The 23,383-nt window shown below is 45.2% G+C and overlaps 1 protein-coding gene across 1 annotated transcript in view; it reads right to left on the bottom strand.

The window, feature by feature from the left end:
- The window catches only part of PTPRJ (protein tyrosine phosphatase receptor type J), a 141,044-nt gene that overhangs the window by 23,242 nt on the left and 94,419 nt on the right, over positions 1-23,383 (bottom strand). The window contains exons 2-11 of the mRNA XM_079788601.1: positions 19,868-19,892; positions 18,184-18,351; positions 15,156-15,401; positions 12,665-12,916; positions 11,459-11,683; positions 9,595-9,867; positions 8,192-8,467; positions 5,452-5,709; positions 4,477-4,755; positions 2,278-2,568 (exon numbers count right to left, since the gene is read on the bottom strand). Of these exons, the coding sequence (XP_079644727.1) occupies positions 2,278-2,568; positions 4,477-4,755; positions 5,452-5,709; positions 8,192-8,467; positions 9,595-9,867; positions 11,459-11,683; positions 12,665-12,916; positions 15,156-15,401; positions 18,184-18,351; positions 19,868-19,892 (2,293 nt within the window). The remainder of the gene's footprint in view (positions 1-2,277; positions 2,569-4,476; positions 4,756-5,451; positions 5,710-8,191; positions 8,468-9,594; positions 9,868-11,458; positions 11,684-12,664; positions 12,917-15,155; positions 15,402-18,183; positions 18,352-19,867; positions 19,893-23,383) is intronic.

Below are 23,383 nucleotides of genomic sequence, written 5' to 3'. Positions count from 1 at the left end.
GAGGCAGTGTCCCGTGTCTAATTGTCACTGTGGAGACTCCCAACCAAGGCTCCCATGTTTCCCAGCAGTCGTGCCTTTCAGCCCACCAGCCTCCCACCCCAAGACTGTCAGCTGCACGCCAGTCACCCACCTCCAGTCACCCACCTTCCCTCTCACTGCCATCTCACCCCTACGCCCCAGGGCCCTGCCTGCCTCACTCACCGTGGTGTTTCTCACCCCAGCACACAGTGCACACCCAACAAATGTTGGCTATAAAACCCACACCCCTCCACCTCCCTGATTTACCACCCGGCAACGCTTCCTGCCTCTCGGAGAAAATGCAGCTCCACTTTTATTCAAATGAAAAATGTGTTCAATTTGTACATAAAAATCCACCTGAGGAAAGGGAGCTACAGATCAAAGAGTGAGAGTCACTGGACTAAGTGACAGCGGTGACTACTCGATCCTATCACACCTTCTTCAGCTTCGGAAACCACCAACTCCGACAAGCTCCCCCTCGCCACTCGGCACTGTGCTCGGCCCTGGAGATGCCCCGTCAGACACGGTTTCTGTTCCCCAGGAGTTGATACCCACTGAGGAGATGACATCATAAGACAGAACTACAGAAAAGTACCCGCAAGATCCATTGTTTCTGTTATGTTCTGGGGTGCTGCAGGACCCCCAAAGGAGTGGGAGCCAGGACAGTCCTGCACGGTTGTGTACGCCACAACTCCAGGGAGCCCCACGCATCTCAGAGTCCTTGTGAACAGTGTCCCCTGGACCTATGCCGTGCACAACCTGAGCAGCCACACAGGCCGCTCTTAAGTGTCTTCTACACACATTATTACCTCATCCAATTTGTACAACAGTCTTTGAAGGTAGGTGTTATTATCCCCTTTCACAACTCAGGAAAGCAAGGCTCAGAGAAGTTAAGTAGTTTTTCTGAGATTACACAGCTGGTAAAAGGCAGAAGTTAAGAATCAAAACCCAGGTCTGCCTTTCTAAGTCTAAGGCTCTGTCCCCAGAATCCCTCCACCACTTTCCAAGTCAGAGTCCCTGAAGTAAGAGGCTTTTTTCCCCTCACAATTACAACCACTCATTCTTTAGAAATTGTCTGGAAACTTTCTGATACCCTAAAGCAGTGGTCGGCAAACTCATTAGTCAACAGAGCCAAATATCAACAGTACAACGATTGAAATTTCTTTTGAGAGACGAAAACCGACTTCTGCGCATGGGCCACGAAGTTTCAATCACACTGTACGTGCACGCCCTCACGTGGTATTTTGTGGAAGAGCCACACTCAAGGGGGCCAAAGAGCCGCTTGTGGCTCACGAGCCACAGTTTGCCGACCACTGCCCTAAAGGAAACATATCCAGGAGTCTAATAGTACAAAGCAAAACAAACTCAATCAGGCTGATCTATGACTTAATATTGGCAAAGACATGGAAAGCAAAAGACAGATAAAACTGAAGCAAAGAGAGAAGCAATTTTCTCTAAGAACAACAACAAAACAAAGATGGGCATGAGAAGAGTAACTGTGGGATCCCCCGTGCACCTATGCAGTGAATGGTCCCATTTCCCAAAACCATGGGAATGTTCCCAAAACTGGGGAGATTGTTAATGTGGATTCTAGGGAAATGTGAATCTTGACAGAATATCTGAAAATAGTGAAAAAAGTATTGCTACATTTTTATGTGAGATGATAATAGTAATGTGGTTATGTTTGGCAGGAAGAAAAAAGGAGTCCCTATCTTGAAGTGATACATACATACATTTGATTTACAAATAAAATTCTAGTATGACCAAGGGCCTGGCCTCAAAGTAATCACATGAGGGGGAAGGAGGAACCACAAGGGAGGGGGAGGGAATATAAATGAAACGAGATTGGCCAAGTGCTAACAAGTGTTCAACTGGGTGACAAGACAATGCCCTAGACTTGGTTTCTTTATACTTCCTTGTACTTTTTTGTATACCTGAATATTTCTGTAAAAATAATTTTTTAATGTGGTAAGGGAACTCACTATTTAGAAAATGTGGCAATGAATTATTCTGCAAAGCAAAGGAAACTTTTGGGACATTAAACATGAGTCTCTCTTACTCTGCCTCTTTAGACTGGGTTTCTATAGAATTGGGTTAACAGTCCATGCCAACAAAAACAAATATTTTAGCAAAAATTTAAACACACACACACACACACCCAGCAGAATTCCAGGCCACACTCACAGACCCACGTGGTAGGTCAGCCTCTCCAGGGGTAACCGCGATGCCACCAGCCCACCCTGCTGCCACGAAGCCCACCTGTGATGCCCGTGAGGCAGGTGTTTTGGAAGGGAGGTGCCATCTTGTTACAGGACAAGGCAGTGATGCTGATGTTATACAAGGTAGAAAAACTCAAATATGTGACTTCCGTCCTGTACTCGGTGCCGTCCTCCGAGGAGCAGCCCTCCAGGAGTGTCGTGTTTTTCCAGTCTCCGCTGCTGACCTCCAGCTGAAAGCCTGCGTTGGTGCCGGGAGGGCAGGCCCATGTGAGCACCAAGGTTGGCGTTTTGGGGACCACTTCACAATGGAAGGAGGCTACTGGGGCCGGGTCTGCAAAGCAAGCACAGCACAGCATGAGACTCCGGGGCTCTGGCCTCTGCAAACACTGACCCCTGGGGAGCAGTAGGATCCTGGTCCACCCAGGACGAGGAGGCAGGCGTGTTGTGTGGTAGAAGAGGCAAGGCTGACCTGGAATGGGGCATTACTACACGAGGGGATGTTGGGTTCGGCATCCAACTGCTCTGAGCCTTGGCTGCAGGACTCTGAGGATTATATGAAACAAAGGCTGTTGGACACCAAACTGGAAGAGGCCGGGCTAGCCACATCATCACAGTATGGTGGCAGCAACTTCTTCACCAGCATCATCTCATGTTGGGGATTACTGTCCCATTTTGTCAATGAATCAGCTAACGCTTAGAGATGTTAAGTAATTTGTAGAGGATGACATGGCTAGTAAGTGGGGAAGCCAAAACTGGACCCCAGGCTTTCTAAGTCCAAGTCTAGGGCATTGTCTATTCACACAACATGCTGAATGATCAATGGTAAATGGCATCAGTTTCTTCATCTTTAAAATGAGGTGTTACCTATCTGAGGGCCAAGAGAATTTTACTGAAAGCCAACAACAAACTGATGTAAATGAAAAACTCCATGTTAATGCACTGGGGATACGATCATCATTACTTTAATGCCACGGTATTTTTTAGTTCTGTGCGAGACACTTAGTGCAACTCGCACATTCTCCACCTGAGGCCTGGCAAGGTCACCTGCCCAATGCATAGCTACAGCTCCTGTCCCGTCCACCCGCAGTCACACATGCTCATGTATACTTGTCTCCTGCTTGGGGGCTGCAATAATTATAGCTAAGAGAGGGTCCGCAATGGAAGTCACCCAAATACCAAGGGTCAGAGTCTAGACCAGGTGGGATGGAGCCGAGTTAGCAAAGTAACTCAAAGCTGCAGGGATTTCTTTAGCCATGCCATGTGAAAGGTCAGAGGTCATTGAGGTTCCAGCTCCTACACTACCAGGGAGACTAATCTAATGAGTCTCCTCCCTTCTAAATCAGCCCGAACACACTTGAGTGGCTTGGTCTAAGGAGCGGAAGGTGTGGGTACAAACAGAGTAGAGAATAAGGTGGTCCATGGGCCACAGTCAGAACCATGAGCCAACGTCTTCATAGCTGGCTGCAAAGCAGTCCCTGACTACTCTCAGGAAGCTCCCTCAGCTAAGTGCAGGGCTCGCTTCTCTTCATCTCACCTTTTGCAGTGAGAGATAAGGACCAAGAAAGGCGAACAGCTGAGCATCCTTTTTAACAACATCTTTTTCATCTTCTTAGTGTAAAAGCCAAACTATACATTACAATCTAGCTGTCATCCATGCCCCAGCCATTACCTCTCGGGCCTCTTCACCACCCCTCACCCTCTTGCTCCTGTGGACCCTGCCACCCTGGCCTCCTGCTTTCCTTCAGCACAGCAGGCACCCGCAGCCTCCGGGCCTTTGCACTATGCCCTGATGGCCACATGGCTGGCTTTCCTTACGTCCTTCAGATCGGTTTTCAAAAGTCACCTTTTCACTGAGGCTTTCCCTGGGCACCCCTCGATAAACATCTACTCTTCTCCCTCCTTGTGTTTTCTCCTCTCTGTGGCAGTCACCATCATCTAATAACTAATGCGCCATGTTTATGATGTGCCCACCAGAATGAAAGTTCCAGGAAGGCTGGGACTTATCTGAGTCGTTTTAAAGTGCCTGGCATATAGTAAGTGCTCACTAAATGTTTATTGCATGAATAAATGATGAGGGCAACCAGAGAGCACTAGTAAGCTCATAGGATGCCTCTGAGAGCTCACTGTCTATTATAACACACACACACACAAAACCTGATAAACTAAAGTGTGGGGAGGGCCCACCTGCAAGGCTGGCACCCCACAGGAAGAGGCCCAGCAGGCACCTGGGGCTACTCACCTGTACAGAATGACTGCCAGCCAGGGGGCAGTGACTCAATGGCATCCCCCACTAGGGCGAAGATCGTGACTGTGTACTGGGAGCCAGGTGTTAACTCAGTGACTATAGCACTGGTGATGCCAGTGCCTGTGACTATTTCAGTTGTGTCGCTGGAATTCCCATCTTTCTCAATGAGAAGGCGGTAGCTGTACGTGAGAGAGGCCTCATCAGAGTTCTGCCAACTGAAGGTTGCCGATGTGGTGTTGGTACTTATTTCAATGTCGGACACATTGCTGGGCCCTTGATTTAAAAAAAAAAAAAAAAGGCATGCATTAGCTTGAATTCCAGGACTCTTTTATCGAGTGCATATAAAAATAGCCTAGCTCCTTTCGGGAAAGAATGAATAAACCTAATATTTGCTAATTCAAAAGATGGAAGACTTCTCCAAAAGACATTCAGAAAATAATTATACAGATTATATCTCAAAAAGAATAAACTTTTTCATGCTTCTGTTGACACTTCACAAGTGTCCGAAATTTTCAAGATATAATTTCCTATCTGTTTTTGAAATCTGATTAGTGAAAGAAAAATATATGTTAAAAAGATATTATAAACTACCATCTCTACCATACACTTACTATGAGCAAAGTGCCTCCCTCACTGCTGCATGCAAAGCTCCTCATCTGAGCAGCATCTTCCAACACCAATGACAGGCAGACCCTCCCCTCATCTGAACTCCCAAGGAATGAATGGGACAGGTATGCTTCCCAGGCTTATGGGATCGCTTTCTGCTTCCAAAGACAATTCCAAGTCCACGAGGCTCAGCACCAGTGCCCCATGAGAAGAACAGAACCCTTGCTGATAGTTTCAGCTTACAGAGCTTCACATTTGACCTGAAGCCCAGAAACAATGGCCCCTTAGCCAATGCCTACTTCCCACCCTCCAAGTGAAAGTCAGGGAGATACTCCCTTTCAGAGGGCGTCCTAAGACACTTACGTGTGTACTGCGCAGTGAAGTTGGAAATCCCCCAGACACCGTTCACTTCTGGAACAATGGTGATGTTATACAAGGTGCCCGGGATCAGGCCCCTGAGAGTGATGGCTTTGTAGGAGCTGTTCGTCTGGTTAGAGCCGTGCTTAGACTCCAGCTGTAGATGGTAGATGTAGCCAGAGGCATTGTCTACACTCTGCCACTCTAACCCCATTTCAGTTGTGGTGACATTGACCACGCGGATGTCAAACACTGCAGCGGAGTCTGGTTGGAGGAAGCGGGGGGGGGGGGGGGGGGGGGGGGGAGTCTGTTAATGACCATCGTAACCTCCAGCTTTACTTCAAAGTGTCTGTCAAGGGAAGTTGTTCTTTCATCATCTGTCTCAAATGAGTTCACAAAGCGCAAACTCCAAAACATGGGTGAGAAACACACACACTCAATTCTTTCAAGAATGTTGGCTCCCCCATAACACAGAGGCACTTACCAGTTCACCCCATCAGTTCTCTGGTCCTTTGCCTTGGTCATAAAAGTGCCCCCTTTGGGAGTCTTCTAGTAAAAATCATGTTCAGTTTCCTGACCTGAGTGCTGGCGACCAGATGGGTTCGGCTTGTGAAAATTCACCACACTATGCACGTAGGATGTGTGTGCTTTTCAGATGTATGTGCTTTTCGGATGTATGTTATTCTCAACAAATTGTTTTTAATCATTCCCTCATTTATGTTATTCTCAACAATTTGTTTTTTATCATTCCCTCAAAAGAAAACATCTTCCTGAAACATAGTCAGCATACCAAAGAGAAAAACTGAAATGGAGAGTTGATATTTACTAAGTGGGAACACTTGAGACCAGGGTGGGAAAGAGGAAAAAAGTGCACGCGCCCTCCACTCTCAGAGCTGGGAGTGAGCGGTGAAAGCACCCACCTGAGCACTCGGGCACTGTACTCTGATCACCTACCTGGCACAATAGACCAGTTACAATATGAATGAAAAGATCAAGGCTTAGAAACAACTAAGCACAACTCAGGGGCATTAAATACATTCACAGTGTTGTGTAACCATCGCCATAAGTTATCTATACCCCAAACAGTTCATCATCCTCAACATAAACTCTATCCCCATTAAACAACAACTCCCCAACCCTCTCACCCCAGCCCCTGGAAACCTCTACTCTACTTTTTGTCTCTATGAAATTGCCTATTCCAGGTACCTCGTGTAAGTGGAATCCTACAATATTTGTCCTTGTGTGTCTGGCTTATTTCACTTAGCATAATGTTAATGTTTTCAAGCCCCTTCCATATTGCAGCATGGATCAGAATCTCATTGCGTTTTATGGTTGAAGAATATTCTATTGTTTGGATATGCCACGTTTTGTCTGTCCATTCATCTGTTGATGGACACTTGGTTGCCTCCACCTTTTGGCTATTACAAATCATGCTACTATGAACACTGGTGTACAAGTATCTATCTATTTGACTCACTGCTTTTTATTCTGAAAAGAAGTGGAATTGCTGGGTCATATAGTATTTGTTTTCCTTTTTCAAAATTGCCTTTAATGCTGTTACCCTGATTTTCCCTAATAATAATAGAAGTTGTTCAATAATAGAAATGGTAATCCCCTAAAAGTCTACTGCCTTCTTACAACTCTCATTGATTTTCATTCATTGAGACCTATCATAGGCGCCTCAATTACTTCGCAGCTGCACCATATCAAAGTATCAGTCCACACTATGCTTAAAACCTGTCTTCAAAGCCAGAGGTCAGTGCACTGCCCTGTCACTCTGGGCCAGTTACTTATGCTTGCAGAGTCCCCATTTCTGACTCTGGAAAATAGAGATGATAATGGCACCCACCTCATGAAGTAAACCTTTTCCATAAGGCCACAGAATAACTATTTTAGGCTTTGTTGGCCATATCCGTATTCTCTGTTGCAATTACTCATGTATAGCACAAAAGAAGCCATAGAGAGTACATAAACAAATAAGCATGGCTGTGTTTCAATAAAACTTTATTTACAAAAACAGGCAGTTGGCCAGACTTGACCCATGAGCCATGACTATCTGTTGACCCCTGATGTAAACAATGGAATGCCAGGAAGATATTAAAATTATCCTGTAGAAATATTTATATGACAGGAAAGAATGCTTATAGTAAACTGGTATGTGTGGAAAAGCAGGTTACAAAACCACATGTACAGGATGACTTCAATGTTTGTCACATAATAAATATATATGGATAGATTGTGTGTGTGTGTGTGTGTGTGTGTGTGTGTGTGTACATGTATACCTGTATACATCTTTTTTCTTAATGTCTGCAGGGTTTTATTTTTTTTTTTTTACTGATTTTGAAAGAGAAAAAATCGATTTGTTGTTCCACTTATTTATGCATTAATTGGTTGCTTCTTCTCTGTACCCCTAGCTAGAGATGGAACCTGCAACCTTGACAGGATGACAGTCTAACCAACTGAGCTACCTGGCCAGGGCCTCCCTGTATATATATCTTTAAATTATAAAACTTCATACATCAAAAGTTACCAGTGATTATCTCTGATTGATGGTTTATGCGTGACTTTTTTTCTTGTCTGTATTTTATAGAATGAATATGCATTTCTGTCATTGTAAATGTTTTTTAAAGACTTTTCTTAGGTAATAAAAGAAAAACAATATGTGGAAAACCTGGCATCTATAAATTATACTGATGTTCTTTAAGAACCATCACTGTTTTGCAGATGATACAGCCTATTTGCTTACCAGTTGTACTGCAAACTGTCTGGGGATCCCCTTCAGTCCCATTTGGCCCTTGTGGAAATATTTCAAAACAGTACTTGGTCCCAGGGTATAAGCCACGAATGACGATACTAGTTTCAAAGACGATACTAGTTTCATTGGTTTTCTCCTCCTGAGATTTTCCAGCTCCGTCCTCTGTGGTGAGTATCTTAAAGGAGACAGAGTCATTGCTGCTCCAAGCTAAGCTAACAGTCCTTGTGGTGACACTCGTCACTCGGAAGTCAGAAACTGGACCAGGACCTGAGGGAAGAAAGGAGGGGGAAAATAAGGCTCTATCTCCAGAAAACAAGGTGACAGAACCTCACAAAATATTTACAATGAGGCTAACTGGCCCTGACCTCTCTTTTTCTCTTTTTTGCACTGCCACCTGCAACGCAAACCCCCTCAGAAACTGGTGTTTGGCCACTGAGAGCACACTTGGCTACAGGAGTGCAGAAACTGTTTGCTTAGCTTGTTCAAGGTCATTCGCAGGAAATGAGAGGAGGCATGTATCCCGGAGGTCAAGGGTTCAGGGTCTGGAGTGGGACCTTGGCCACTGTCAGTGTGCTTCCTGGGAAGGGGCAGACCTTGGATTAAAGCATTGATGTGGGATGAGCCAGGACCCCTGGGTTCCAGTCCCTGCTCCGCCACTTGCTAACTCTCTGCGGCTATGGGCCAACAGTTCAGCCATGCTGAGCTGTAGTTTTCTCATTTGTAAAACAGAGATCCTACTACCTACCTCAAAGGCCACTGCTACCCTGATACTGTTATAGCCTTCCCCTACGACACCACTGGCACGCTGTTAATTTTATTTTAAATTATTGGAGCCTCTTCGGACAGAAAGCTTCTAATGTGCTGCCTTTCATCTGATCTTTAAGGGACAGTTAAGCAAACAAGGGATGAGACACAGCTGAGCCCTGCTTCATTATACAACAGCACCTTAGGGACAAGGGGACATGAATATCCAGGTTCTTTTTGTCTCCGTGTAGCAACCTGCTCCACGTCTCTGTCACACCGGAACAGTCATTACCCGCACAGGCTGGGGTCGAGACACCCCAGCTGTCTAACCCCACCTCTGTCATCTGCCAGGTGTGACACCTGCCAGCAGCACCTCTCTCAGCCTTGGCTACCTCATCCATAAAACAGCCTCGTGGCATCCAGGTCACAGGGCTGTGAACAGTAAACAAGACAGAGCGAGGAAAACACATCACACAACGTGGGCATGTGGCAGGGTCGGTCGAGGATCACCGGTATTGTATCACAGATCCTGAATATAAAGGTCCCGTGGACTCACACGCTCGGCTCTGCAGGGCAGGGGCAGAGCCTCGTACTGGGCCTGGCGCATGGCAGGTAGGCAAGAAAGGCTAGCTAACAATGCGTGCACTCACGGGTGTACACCTGGAGGAAGCCCGGCGTGCCCGCAGAGCCGTCCTGCAGGAACGGGCACACTGTGATGTTGTATAAGGTGCTCGAGCTGAGTGGGGTGATGACGGCCTGAGTCTTGTTGACTGTACAATTGAGATTGAGGGAAGCGGGCTCCCCAGCAACGTGTATCTCATAGGTGTAGACAGAGGACGAGTCACTATCATTGATTTTCCAGGTCAGGATCATGCTCGTGGCAGTGATGTTTGTAGCTTTCATGTCAAAAACCTGACTGGATTCTGTGAAGACACGAGAGGAGTTCACAATAACCAGAATGGCCAAGCCAGAGAGAGAGAGAGAGAGACGCTGTCATCGGGCATGCCATCTAGTCTAAGAAATACCCTCAGCGATGGTTCCTTTCTACCCCACACCGTTTAACCACAACACACACACATGTATGGGGTCCCAGCAAAAGTCAGGCATCTTCTCCTATGAAGAAGCAACCTGGCCAACTGCAATGGCTACCTGCTCTTGGTTCTCCATGTGATGTGGTGGATTCCCTCAGGGGCAGCGACAGTGGACAGTGACCATGCATTCCCTGTGCAACCCCTTTTCCAAACAGCACTCCATGCCCCCTTGGTGGGAAGAAGTGCCTGTGACCCATGTAGAGGCTGGGGGACAGCATCTCCCTTCTCCAGCACAGAAATCCAGAAAGCGGGTATGTGACAGCTCTCCATCTCAAGACTCTGAATCCTCAGAGTGTCACCGGATCCAGTGCAGTCCAGCCATCCAGAGTTTTCTGGATGCTAATCCATTTTCTGTCCTGGGTCCTCCGGCCCCCACCCTCTGTTCTGTGGGCCTACGACGGCCTTTCAGAATAGATATACTTTTGGATAAGATAATCAGAGTCAGGTTAAGATGCCTGACTTTTGATGGGAGTCCATACATGTGTGTGTGTGTGTTGTGGTTAAACGGTGTGGGATAAAAAGGAACCATCGCTGAGAACCAAGCCCCTGAGAACTGCAATGCTGTGGTGTTTGCTCCTAAACCCACAGAGCAGGCCATGTGCTTTTCCAAGTATTTGTGTCTCAATTATCATCTAGACTGAAACTCCCTGAGGGTAGAAACTGAGCATTTGTTTAGCCGCTCACCAGCACCAATCCAAAAAGCCTTCCCGTATTGGTCAATCTACCGCGTGGAGGTGCTGATAAAGGAGAGGTAAAAAGCAGCAATGCGCACAAGTTTCCATAGAAAGAGCAGCATGCTGCCCAGCTGGTGTGGCTCAGTGGTTGAGTGTCGCTCTATCAACCAGGAGGTTTGATTCCCAGTCAGAGCATATGCCCAGGTTGCAGGCTTGATCCCCAGTGTGGGGCGTGCAGGAGGCAGCCAATCAATGAGTCTCACCATTGATGTTTTTATCTCTCTCTCCCTTTCCCTTCCTCTCTGAAATCAATTTTTTTAAAAAAAAAATTTTTTTAAAGAAAGAGCAGTGTGCTTCCCAAGGTCAGTCCAAAAGAGGAAACTCATTCTCTTATCTCAAGGAGAAAATACTTAACCAACAGTGACTAAGTGAATATCAGTTTGTAAGAGAAAAATATTACGCCAGCTTGTCTCACTGGCTCATGTGCAGAGAAATTAAGGAAAACCCGAGGCAGCTCCCAGGGTCTGCACAGCGTGGCTGCTCCCCGTGCTTTACCGAGCTCAGAGAAAGCAGCGTCTTGGCCACAGGGCTAAGAAGAACCTCAACGGGTCTGCTCTGTCCGAAATCTCTTCCGGAAAACTCCGTGCAACAACAAAACCGCTTGTGAAAGCAAGAGGTAACTCAGAATCACAGAGGACAAAACTTTGTGCTAGCAACTGGCTGAAGCCATTTCATGAAATCCAACATACGTGTCCTGAACTCTTGGGCGCAGGGAAGTCCTTCCTTGCCGGTAGCTGCTCGAGGATAAACAGTGGCCTTGTACTGCGTGCCGGACTTTAGCCCAAGAAGCAGGACTTCCGTGTAGGTCGGAGGAAAGGCAGAGGGTGGGTCTTCAGGTTCGAGCTGGCATTTGTACACGGGGGCAGCGGGGCCCCTCGGGGTCTGGGCCGAGCTCTCTGTGCCGGTGGCATCTGCTTCCAACACAAAAGACAAAGATGTTAAAATTCGACAGAAGCACATGCCTGTCTCCTTGCTGCCCCACAATTGAGGCTCCACAGTACCTGCTCCCCTCCACCCCCAGACAGAGACGCCTGTGCCTGAAAAGGCCCCGATTTGGGGCAGAAGTTTCACGCTGTACTTTCATCCCAGGAAGCAGAATAGATATTTGTGCCTCTCTTGCAAATTCATCTATTTGCATCTCTCTCCCTGCTTTCAGGAAATCACCTTCTCCCACCCAAGTTCATGTGCTTTTCCAAGGACAGCCACCAGTCAAACGTAGTTCATCAGAACCCACTCAAGCACCTGTTTCCCTGGCCTAAACGCCCTGCTGACAGGGGCTGAACCAGGGGGACTGCTGGTGGCCGTTTCTCCTTGAGTTGTGTGGAGAAATACTCTGACAACCAAACCGAAAAAAAGAAAGGAACAGGAAGAAGCAATGAGCGTCACCCTGTAACTTTCTTTAAGGCCTGGCTGCCCGTGGTGGGGAAATATACATGAGCCAGTAAGTTGCTCTTCTAGCCTACACTATGGTAAGTCTGGTTTCTGTCCCTTGCAGTCAGGAATCCTAACACCCACTTTGCAGTTCTGTGTCCTACGTATAAAATGGGGGTGAAATGTTTGTTCTTCTCAATTCGCAGAGTTGCCCTGAAAATGCTCTGAAATCTGCAAATGACTACTCCACTGTCAATGCAGGACATGTCTAGGTCTGCCTCAGTATCCCTTTTCTCGGGGGATGTGGTAAGCTCCTCCAACTGGCCAGTGTGGCTCAGTTGGTTGGGTGTTGTCCTATGATCCGAAGGGTTGCCGGTTTGATTCCTGGTCAGGGCACATGCCCAGCAGCCGATGGATGTTTCACTGTCACACTGATGTTTCTCTCTCTATCTCTCCCTCTCTCTCTAAGAAATCAATTTTAAAAAAACTTGCAAGTAGATGAGAAGCACACTCTTGTAACTCACCTGAGCCATGTCCTCCAACCTGAAGGTCTCTCTGTTTGTTGTTTGATTCCGAAACGTGCAGGGTGGCCTTATATTTAACCCCTGGCTTCAGGTCTGGAATGCTGACTGTTAAGTTTTGATTCAACTCCTCATGGCTTCCCACGGCTTCCAGGAGTATCCGGTAGGTGGTAGTGCCATTATTATTCTTCCAGGCAAGTGCAACTGCGGTCACACCCTCGAAGGCAACACGAAGGCCAGACACTGGAGGAGGCTCTATTTTAAAAACACACGATGGGCATTGATGGAACAAGACATGTGTAATCACCTTTCATTAAGAAAGCTGATGTTTCAATATTACCCACTAAAAACACTTCCTTTATATCAGAGTCTAGTGCAATTCCATCATTGCAGAGCAGGAGAAAATATATATCGTATGCAGAAGAGAAGAGAATAAATCTTAAATCCAGAACTTTTTAAGATCTGTAATATTCCCCAAGACAGTGGGCCAACAGTGACTTGACACTCTTCTAAATTGTCCCTTTTAAACAGCAGCATTTAATACATCTGTTTTTGAGCATCAGGAACAGAGCATCAAATAAAGTGATGGTTTGATATGTCAAAAGGTCTCAAGTCGAGACAACACAGTAATATCATTTCGTACTTCCAAGACATTTCTATGAAGGAACGCATGCCTGCATTCTGAACCCAAGGGGATTTTTCAGAAAACTTTCAATCTGTGCTATCCCCTCACCGTTCTTTCCATCACCTGATTTGGCTCTCAGCGACATAAACCAAACCATTTCAGCCGAAATGACATCCACTCCCTACCTTTATGAGAACGTGGAGCTGCAGAGAGGCGGGTGACTTGCTCAAGAACACATGCTTGGGGGCATCAGGAAAATCAGAACCCAGGGCTCTGGCCTTAAGCACATACAAGCACAGCTATGTTGTGGACAGAGCAGAAACCCTGCCTGAGGTCTGCAGGAGGCCGAACCTGAGACACCGGGCCTGGTCCAGCTGGTCCTCTGTGTGGTTCTAGTCTTCACATCAAAAGTTTCTAAGGCAAAGATTTCTAAACTGGGCCATTTGTGTGCCTTTTTCTTTTTTTAATGGAACACCAACAAACTAGCCAGCTGAATGACATTGGGTGCCTGTTATGAGCATCATTGTACCACAGGGGTCAGGAATCAGGCCCCCTGGGTTCCCACCACTTGTCACTCTGGGATCTCACAAGAAACCTAACTTCTCAGCTTTACAGTTCCATCCACTGTAGCCCTTGGGGTTACCAGGAGGACAAAAATCATGGAATCAGGACAACTAAGCACATAGTAGGTCCTGAGTAAACAGTAACTGAGGAATGCAGCCTTGTCCTCAGGCTGTAAGGCAGAGTAAGGGTCCTCAGCTCCCGGCTGGCCGCTTCCTGTTCACTCACCACCTTGTCTTCCCCACCCTCGCCAATTCTGTCTCCTTGTCCCCGCCACCATTTCTAAATTCTGTCTTCTTTTTCCTCCTTCATTCTCTTCTAGCACCTTCTTTTCCTCTCTTTCACAATATAATATAGAAATCTTTACTTGTGGGGAGGGGGTTTCCCTCTAAAACTGTGCTCTGAAGAGCTCCAGAGGTTTATTGGAGGGGCCTGAGACGCCCCCATCCCTTAGCCCCTCTCTCCCTGGTTCTTTTTACTTACTGGGCTTCTGGGAAAGATTTTGCTTAAAGAAATTGCTTCCTAGCTGAAAAGAAGACAAGTTGAAAACCATTGGTTTAGTGTTTGTCTGCTCCGTGTGCAGAAGGCGCTGGCCCAGGTGGTCACTTCAAGCCCTGGACTCCAAAAGGTCAGACTCCTGGCTTCACCAGCCAATGAGGTCACGCCCCCACACCGGAAAACCAACAATGAGCCTCTTTTTCAAATGTGTGCTTCTTCTCAGCTTAAAAAGACCTTCTCACCTCTGTTTTATATTTTTGGTTCTTTTCAGCTTAAAAAAAAAAGCTAAATTTGCAGCTATAACAGGTGGCTCAGGATATTGACATCTAAGCTAAATACAAATCTAAGCTCAATCAAATGTCACTGGGCACTTTCATTTGAAACACACATTCCTCTGTAAAATCTACCAAAATTTCATTCCCCAAGAAAAATTCCCGAGAATATAAACACAACACCAATTTTCCTGGGAGCTTAGAAAAAGCCTCGTAATTAGAGACACCATCAAAACACATTTCCAACGGGTTGCTGCTCCCAAGTCCCAGAAGAAACGTATCAACCAATAAAAACAAAAGATTTCTACAACCAAGCAGTTGGAATTACTTAAAACATCCCAAAAACAAGGGGCCTTCATACTGAATGATCAGGCAACCTGAACTCCTGGGCTTTGCACAATACAGAATCCTTTCTCCTCTCTCACAGTCAAGGACAATCAATCTCTTTTCATCAGGCAACTTGAACGGACAAGGCTCTAGCCCACTGGGTAAGAAGAAATGATGGTTCATGATCATTGCTGGGAGCTAGTCATCTTACCTGTTGTGACATTTATGGAACTGGCATTTTCGCAAGTTCCATTTATTCCCGGAGTGATGGAGAAGGTACATAAAGTCGTTGGACTTAAGTTGGGGGTATTAATGCCGCTTTGATTTTCACCAGGAGTCTGCTGGCTGCTTTGCGTCTCATCCTTTCCTTCAGAATGAGAAGCAGCTGAGTCGTCGTTTTTCCCTACTAGATTCACACTGGTGGGACTGATGGAAACAGCAGGACTGGATTCTATTTCTATATTGTTTCCAAAGAAAAAGGAAAGAAAAAAATTATATTTGCAAAAGAATTACTAGGTGTACCGGTTAATAATGCAGATTTTTTTCAATAGATGGAGTTACACATATGTTGATATGTGTGCTATTTTGTTGTATTGATGACAAGCTTCAAAATTTCATATGTCAAATTTGCTGAAGGTGTTAACATAATAGATATTTTTACACTTAAAAATGTCAAATTTCGTGCCCAAAAAAGAGCATTTGCGGGAAGTTTTAATTCATTACTTTATTGTGAAGAAAAGTGCTGCTGAATACTTTAGGAAGCTTATGGTGAACATGCTCCATCTCAAGATACTTGTGAACGCTGGTTTAAAGGCTTTAAAAGTGATGATTTCGATGTGAAAGACAAAGAAAATCCAGGTCAACAGGAAAAGTTTGAAGACCAACAATTACAAGCATTATTGGATGAAGATGCGTGTCAAACTCAAAAGCAACTTGCAGAAAGATTAAACATTGCTCAGCAAACAATTTCCGATTGTTTACAAGCAATGGGAAAGATTTTAAAGGAAGGAAAGTGGGTACCACATCAACTGAATGAAAGACAAATGGAAAACCGAAAAGTCATCAGTATGAGAGCAAGGCCTGATCTATAGACTACTTCCCAGAAGTTAATTTTGCAATCATATACATACATGTAAGCATGTGTGTTTGTGGAAAAAAAAGCTTTAAAGCATAGACAAAATGACAGAGGTTGGCCATCTTGGCTGTGACTTGAACGAGGGCTAATTCTGTATAGAAGCTGCTACAAACGGAGACATCAGATGCAAAGTAGTCTATCTCCCCATTTACAGAAAACAACCACGTGTAGTGAGGCATCATCTGGTACAGAAATACCTGGTAACTTTTTGCCAAACCCTGAAATCAGAGGAAGCTCCATAACCTTCTGGTATGAAGATGACAAGGGACAGAATCACATAGAGAAGAAAGAACTGGTCTTAGAATTCAGACCCGGATATATGGACCTGCTTTCCCCCACCTGAGCTGTGTGACCTGAAATTAATCCTTTCGAATCTCTCCTCTGTTGACAACTCTAACACATTACATTAAACACAAAGGGTAGATTATTAAGGCACCATGACATGGATATGGACATATAAAAAAATCTGTCCTGCCCAGCAGGCATGGCTCAGTGGTTGAGCGTCAACCTATGAACCAGGAGGTCAAGGTTCAATTCCCAGTCAAGGGCACATGCCCAAGTTGAGCGCTCCATCCCCAGTAGGGGGCGTGTAGGAGGCAACTGATCAATGATTCTCTCTCTTCGTTGATGTTTCTATCTATCTCTTCCTCCCCTTTCCTCTCTGAAAACAATTTAAATCCTCGAGTGAGGATTTTTTTAAAACTATGAAAGTTATTATAGTTATTAACTATAACTTCAAAGTGGATGCATACTAATTATATTCAAGACTGAGGAATAGCAACTTGCAACAGAAGAGGAAGCACAGTCATGGGGCCCTTCTTCTCAAGGACCTAGGTACTGACCCCAGAAGAGAAAAGATGGTACAGGTAACACCACCTCAGCATGCACGTAACCTTCAAATGTCAGCATGGAGAGTGTGCCCCACCTGGCCCTGCGGAGATGCAACCGTTTATGCAATCCATGAGAAGGGGCAGGAGAGGAAACAAGAGAAACGAAAAGGCACAGGCAGGGAAGAGTCTAAGACCCACAAGTCAGTACACTTCACGCCTCAAAGCCCCTCCAGACTTGAGCTTCCTCTTGCTAGAGGGGCAGCTTATCACTATGGTGTCCATTACAGTCAATGCTGAGGGTGGTGAGGGGGGTGGTAAAATGATAACCACGGTCACAGAGGTGGAGGCAGCAAAAGCAGCAGCCCTATTTGGGACCATGTTCCTGGCACTGTGCCAGGTGCTGTACATACATACATTTGCTCATTTATGCTTCACAACAACTTCATGAGGAAGGCTACGGATCTGTTTTAAAGATGGAGAAATGTGTTGAGAACTAAATTTTGTTAGTTCGTACAGAGATTCTGAGAAGTTTTTAGGAAAGCAAGTTCTTGTGTTTCAAGGGTTTAGAAAATAAAGCACTTTTTAAAAAAAAATTTTTTTAAAAATGTGTGTGCGCCCAGGCGGCGTGGCTCAGTGGTTGAGCATTGATCTATGAACCAGGAGGTTACGGTTCGAATCCCGGTTGGGGCACATGCCTGGGTTGTGGACTCGGCTCCCAGTTTGGGGCGTGCAGGAGGCAGCCAAACAGTGATTCTCTCTCATCATTGAAGTTTCTATCTCTCTCTCCCTCTCCTTTCCTCTCTGAAATCAATTAAAAAAAAAATTAATAAATAAAATGTGTGTGTATAGCTTGTTGGTATGGTGTGTTTTGTTTTGTTTTGTTTTGTTTTTAATAAAGATGAAGTCTAAGAGGAATTGCCCAGAGTTCAAAACCAACAGAGCCAGGAAGCCAACCTGGGCCTCTGAATCTACACCTGTGCTCAGCCGTGGAAGTATTGCTCGAAGACCAGGCAGAAAGAGGGTTAGAGCAGCTCTCAGAAGAGTCAGGATACCCTCCAGCCAGGCAACAGGGCCAAGAATGGGGAGAAGAGAGATACAACAAGTGTGCATTTTTACTGTTGAAGCTCAAATAAAGAGATCTCACATACACTGCAGGTATGAAAACATTTACATTCTCTAAACCCCGCAATCCACCCCAAAGGAAGAGTCTTGCTCACTTGTCTGCACTTGGCAGCAGATAGAGCCATTTGAGTATCTGATATAATAGTTCATACCAGGAGCCAGCCCCGCAACTGAAGTAATGTTGTCACTGTTCGGTTGGAAATGCCGCGGATTCTGGTGGCTCAAATCAGTCACGGTTATTAGTGTATAGTTTTCTGGTGCTTTACTGGCAAGAATCTCAGTGGTGGTAGTTGTGACTGTACCCAGCTCACAGGGGACACCTAGTACGCAGAAGAGAAAAGCAAAATGCAAACTAATAAAATGGCACATCCACCATATACTCGCTATACAACATGGTTTTTTTTATTATACATTTTTAAACATATCATCGTTCCCTCATCTTTCCTTCTGCTCCAAAATATCACCTCTATGCATAGAGGTTTTCTTCTTTCACGCCAGTGATTCAAATCTGCTAGAGGTACAAGCTTATTGACCAAGCTGATTAACTAGGCAGAAAAAGCAACTGCAGGATTCTTCCCATTGTTTGCACAGCCTTGGTATAATTACTGTTATTAACTGAGATTTCTTTATTAGAAGGTTTCAGCGTGATCTGTCCCCTTTACATGGTGCTCTGAGAACAGTCTAATTATTTTATCTCTGTGGTTCACAGACTATAGGATTTTACCAATCCCAGAAAAAAAAAAAAAAGTGCCCTCCTTTTGGGGGGGGGGGCCATTTGTGGGGGAGGTTGCCTTTAAATAATTTTTTATTTTTTAATTACAGTTAACATACAATATTATATTAGTTTCAGGCGTATAACCCAGTGATTAGACATTTTAACTTACTAAGTGATCACCCAAAAAGTCCCCTAATTTTGAGGACAAAAGCTACCAACTTTTTCCAAAAAGGTACATTTTAAGAAACTACCAAGTACTATTATCTTTATTTCTTATTGAAACGTTTTACAACCAAAAAATTTATTAAGTACATAATCCCAAAATAGGCAGTACTTTCAAATGAATATAGTTAGCTTCATTAAAAACTCATTCTCGCCCTAGCTGGTTTGGCTCGGTGGATAGAGCGTCGGCCTGCGGACTGAAAGGTCCCAGGTTTGATTCCAGTCAAGGGCACATGCCCAGGTGGTAGGCTCGATCCCCAGTTGGGGTCCTCCAGGAGGCAGCTGATCAATGATTCTCATCATTGATATTTCTATCTCTCTCTCTTCCTCTCTGAAATCAATAAAAATATATTTTTTAAAAACTTATTCTCATATCCTTATTTTTCTCATTTTAACATAGACTAGGGAGGACTTTAATGGATCAGCACTAGAGTTAGTGGGTGGGACCAAGCCCTCCACATGGAAGCAAAATACACAAAAGGCTGTCTGGTTTTCTAAAGGTTATACAAACCCTGTACACCATTTAAACATCATGGGGCAATGTAACAACTCAAGAAAATACTTATAGGATCACAGCACATAAAATAAATCATACTGCATCGTGGTATCATGGTTTCAACTAAGTTGTGTGGGTGTGTGTTTTTTTAATCACCCATGGATATAGGTTGGGGGAAAAAATCACAGAAAATGTTAATTTTTTATTTGTCCATGTTGCACAATGGATTGAATTGTTTCCTTCACCAGCCGTTTCAACCCCCACGACACATTTAAAGAACAACTGAAAACTGAATTTTCACAAATTTACATTCTCTGTGACTTTCACATTGCTATTAACGCTGCTGCGTCCATCAGGGGGCAGTAACAAACAACACAAGAGTGGAGAGGGAAGTGGTACTTACTACTACAGGCATCTGTGCACAAAATCTGTAACAGAAAAAGAAAACGGAAGTCAGCAGATTCACTCAGCCTCGGAAAATGCAAATGAGAAATAAGCAGCTGAGAATTTAATAATGGGGTGGGGTGCTAACAAGTCCATTAAGCTAAGGCCTGCTCGCCTAGGTTAGGGTGTGGGGACACTGAATTCAGGAACTCAGTGTACCGGAAGGTCAAGGACAAGCAATGGCTTCACCTGGTTGGATAGACAGAGGCTGACCGGCTGTTGGCTTGCCAGCGTTTGTCCTCACAGATACGTCCAACACTCCCTCCTGACACTCCATCATGAACTGAGTTAGAAGGACCCAGAAAGAAAGTCCAGATTCTCTGCCAGAAAGAGAGGAAGGCAGGACCAGGCCACCCTTCCCCAGAGCCATTTCCAGGTCTCAGCTGCAGGGTGGAAAGCCAAATGTGGGACCGAAGAAATACACTGGGCTTGGCATTTTCATTGTGCAAAAATTCATCTTTTTTCTACCAAGAGGTGGCAGTAATCTTTTTTTTTAATCCTATGCCATGCAGCTTTGGGAAGAATGAAGGTTTGAAACACAGGGACTTTAAGATTGTTTAGTTGACAGTGTCTCCATCTGTCATCTTTAGGTCTCTGGGGGTCCTCAAAGATATTCATCATGATCCATAAATTACTTCCCCATACTTTAAAAGCCTAAGTTGAGTGTTCTCTGGTTTAATAAACACGCCTTTTGTGGTTAACAGGATTTTTCAAAGGAACAGGAAAATAATCAAAAGGGACCCTAGTGGAAAAAATGCCCCCCAACTTCCCATCACACTAAGAATAAAATTCAAACTCTGGGCCACAGCATAAGCCTCTCTGATCTCCTCACCCCCTCATGCCCTCACAGTGTTGCTGAAACTGGTTTCCCCTTTAGAGACTTACAGATTTACTATTGGCTTCTCCAAAACACTCTGCCCAGACCTTCCCATGACACAGCCTAAATGTCACCTCTTCAATGAGTCCTTCTCCAACCAGCCAATGGAAGTTAGTGCCCCTCACTCTCCATCACGTCACTAGTGTGTTTTCTCCTCAGCATTTACTTCAATTACTCTCAGTCTCCTCCAACCAAAGTATGTGCTGCATGAGAACAGAAGCCTCATCTGTGCCCTGTGCCTAGACTGGTGCATTCAGCAGGGACTCCATCAATGCCACTGAAGAAAAGAATGAGTCTCTCATTTTAACAAGGAGGCAAACCCAAAGGTCCAGAGATGGGGAAAGATTAGCCCCAAGATTCCAGGACAAGGACAAGGCCTGACAAAAAGCACTATGGGAACTTCCGCTTCCAAATGCATTCTGAGGATTAAAAAGGAAGGAACTCTAGCTTACTAAGCACCTACTGTGTGCCAGGCACTGAGCAAGGCTTCCTCTACATCCAGTGTCTGAGCACACAGTCATGGAATCACAATTAGGAGGATGGGATCTGGAACCAGACCACCTGGGGGAAATCATTCAGTGCCACCACCATTTACTGGCTATGTGACTTGGGCCAATTAGCTTGACTTCTCTGTTCCTCAGTGTCTACATCTGTAAACCGAGATGATAATCACAGCTGCCTTGTTGCAGTGAGGATGAAATTAAACCATCTATGTAGCTACCATTGCTATCATCATCACCTTTCAAACTTCACAGCAACTCTACAAGGTATTTTCACCCCCATTTTACCAATGACAACACCAAGGCTCAGATCCTAGTAACAAAACCAATGAGCAATCTGAAACTCATAATGTCCAAAATATTTCAATAATTGGTCAACAACTCAGTTACAGAGGTGGGCATTAAGGCCCAGAGACAGCAGGTGGCTTACCCAAAGACACACAGCTGGTGAAGAAGCACCAAAACCAGAACCCAGGTCTTCACCTCTGTCTTGACCTCAACCACTCTAGCCAAGCTTCTCCAACGCCTTCTCTCCTAAGATTCTGACCTGACCTAGATGGAGTACTCATAGTTCACCTTCCTTCTTGCCACTCCTCTACAAAGTCACCCAAGGTCATCTGCAGATGACCCAAGGCTTATGCAGTCCCCCATAGCTGGGTAAAAGGAGCAACCCCCCCTGCCATAGCTGGTTTGGCTCAGTGGATAGAGTGTTGGCCTGCGGACTGAAAGGTCCCAAGTTCGATTCCAGTCAAGGGTACATGCCCAGGTTGCGGGCTCGATCCCCAGTGGGGGGTGTGTAGGAGGCAGCCAATCAATGATTCTCTCATCACTGATGTTTCTATCTCTCTCTCTCCCTCTCCTTTCCTCTCTGAAATCAATAAAAATATATTTTTTTTTAAAAAAAAAGGAGCAACCCCTGAGATGACGGAGAGAGATAAAGCTCTCTGACTTGGCAAGAAGACATACTGACATATGAGAAAAGAGTATGAGACTGTTTCTCAGTTCTGCCAAGGACTTTGGTTACCTACACAACCTAGGTGCAGTAGAAACCCATTAGTCAACCAGATGGCTGGGTATTAACTGTACCCCAAAATGCCCAACACTACACAGTAGAGTCTTCTCCCTCCTCCTTTCTGAGGAGCTGACCCTTGGTGTTGATTCTCCTAGCCTGTCCATAGCTGCCCTCTCCCATAGATAGGTATGTTCTTTTTCACACCTCCTTTAGTTATGCTGATGAGCCAAAGCTCTCTCTCCTCATCTTCGGGAACCATCAGCAGTTCCTCAAATTGGACCCCACAGAAAACAAAACTATTAACAATGCCCTTGAGGCCATCCCAATTCGGCCAAAGCCATAGCCATCACATCAGTGGTCCACTCTGAACACTGGATTCTTCCTCTGTAACATCTACTCACAGGGAGCTCACTAGCTGCATTTACCTAAAACTTCTAAATTCTACCCCCAACTCGTGTACATATAAACATTCTCCTACCAACACACCCAAATGGACCCATACATAATCTCTTTCCCTCTCGTTGAGTCCCTCTCTGTATGACTGCACCATAAACTTGTCTCCCGTCTATAAACATCAGAATAACCTCTGACTCCTCCCTCCTCCATCCTTCCTGGGTGCACTCAGTGGCCATGTCCTAAAAATGCTTTCCTGCCCAACACACCTTGACTTCCCACTTCCATACTGTGGCTACCTTAAACCAACTCCTCATAACCTGCAGCCCTAAATAACAGAATCAGACTCACCCTAGGGCTGATAAGAACTCAGACCATTTCCATTTTTATTTTTTTATTTATATTTATTTATTTGATGCTCTCAGGACACACAGAGCAGGGTTATATCTGCTGCACTACATTTCTGTTCCAATCCTGGCAGAGCACTGCAGTGACTCCATCTATAATCCCTCACTTGGAACCTAAAAGGCCAAAACTTCCATTTGTGAACAGCAAAGGTGAGAGTCAGGCCCTGTTCCTTCATCCACATACCTGGCTGCCGCTCACCTAGTCTCTCCCTTCAATGCACAGTGAAGAATAAATAAAGGGCTAGATCAGGCTTTCTAAAATATGCCAGTATTCATCAGGATCTTG

The sequence above is a fragment of the Cnephaeus nilssonii genome (genome assembly GCF_951640355.1).
Source record: "Cnephaeus nilssonii genome assembly, chromosome: 13".
In the NCBI taxonomy this organism is placed as follows: domain Eukaryota; kingdom Metazoa; phylum Chordata; class Mammalia; order Chiroptera; family Vespertilionidae; genus Cnephaeus; species Cnephaeus nilssonii.
Note: the sequence above shows the minus strand (reverse complement) of the source record. Positions and strands in the feature narration are given on the sequence as shown.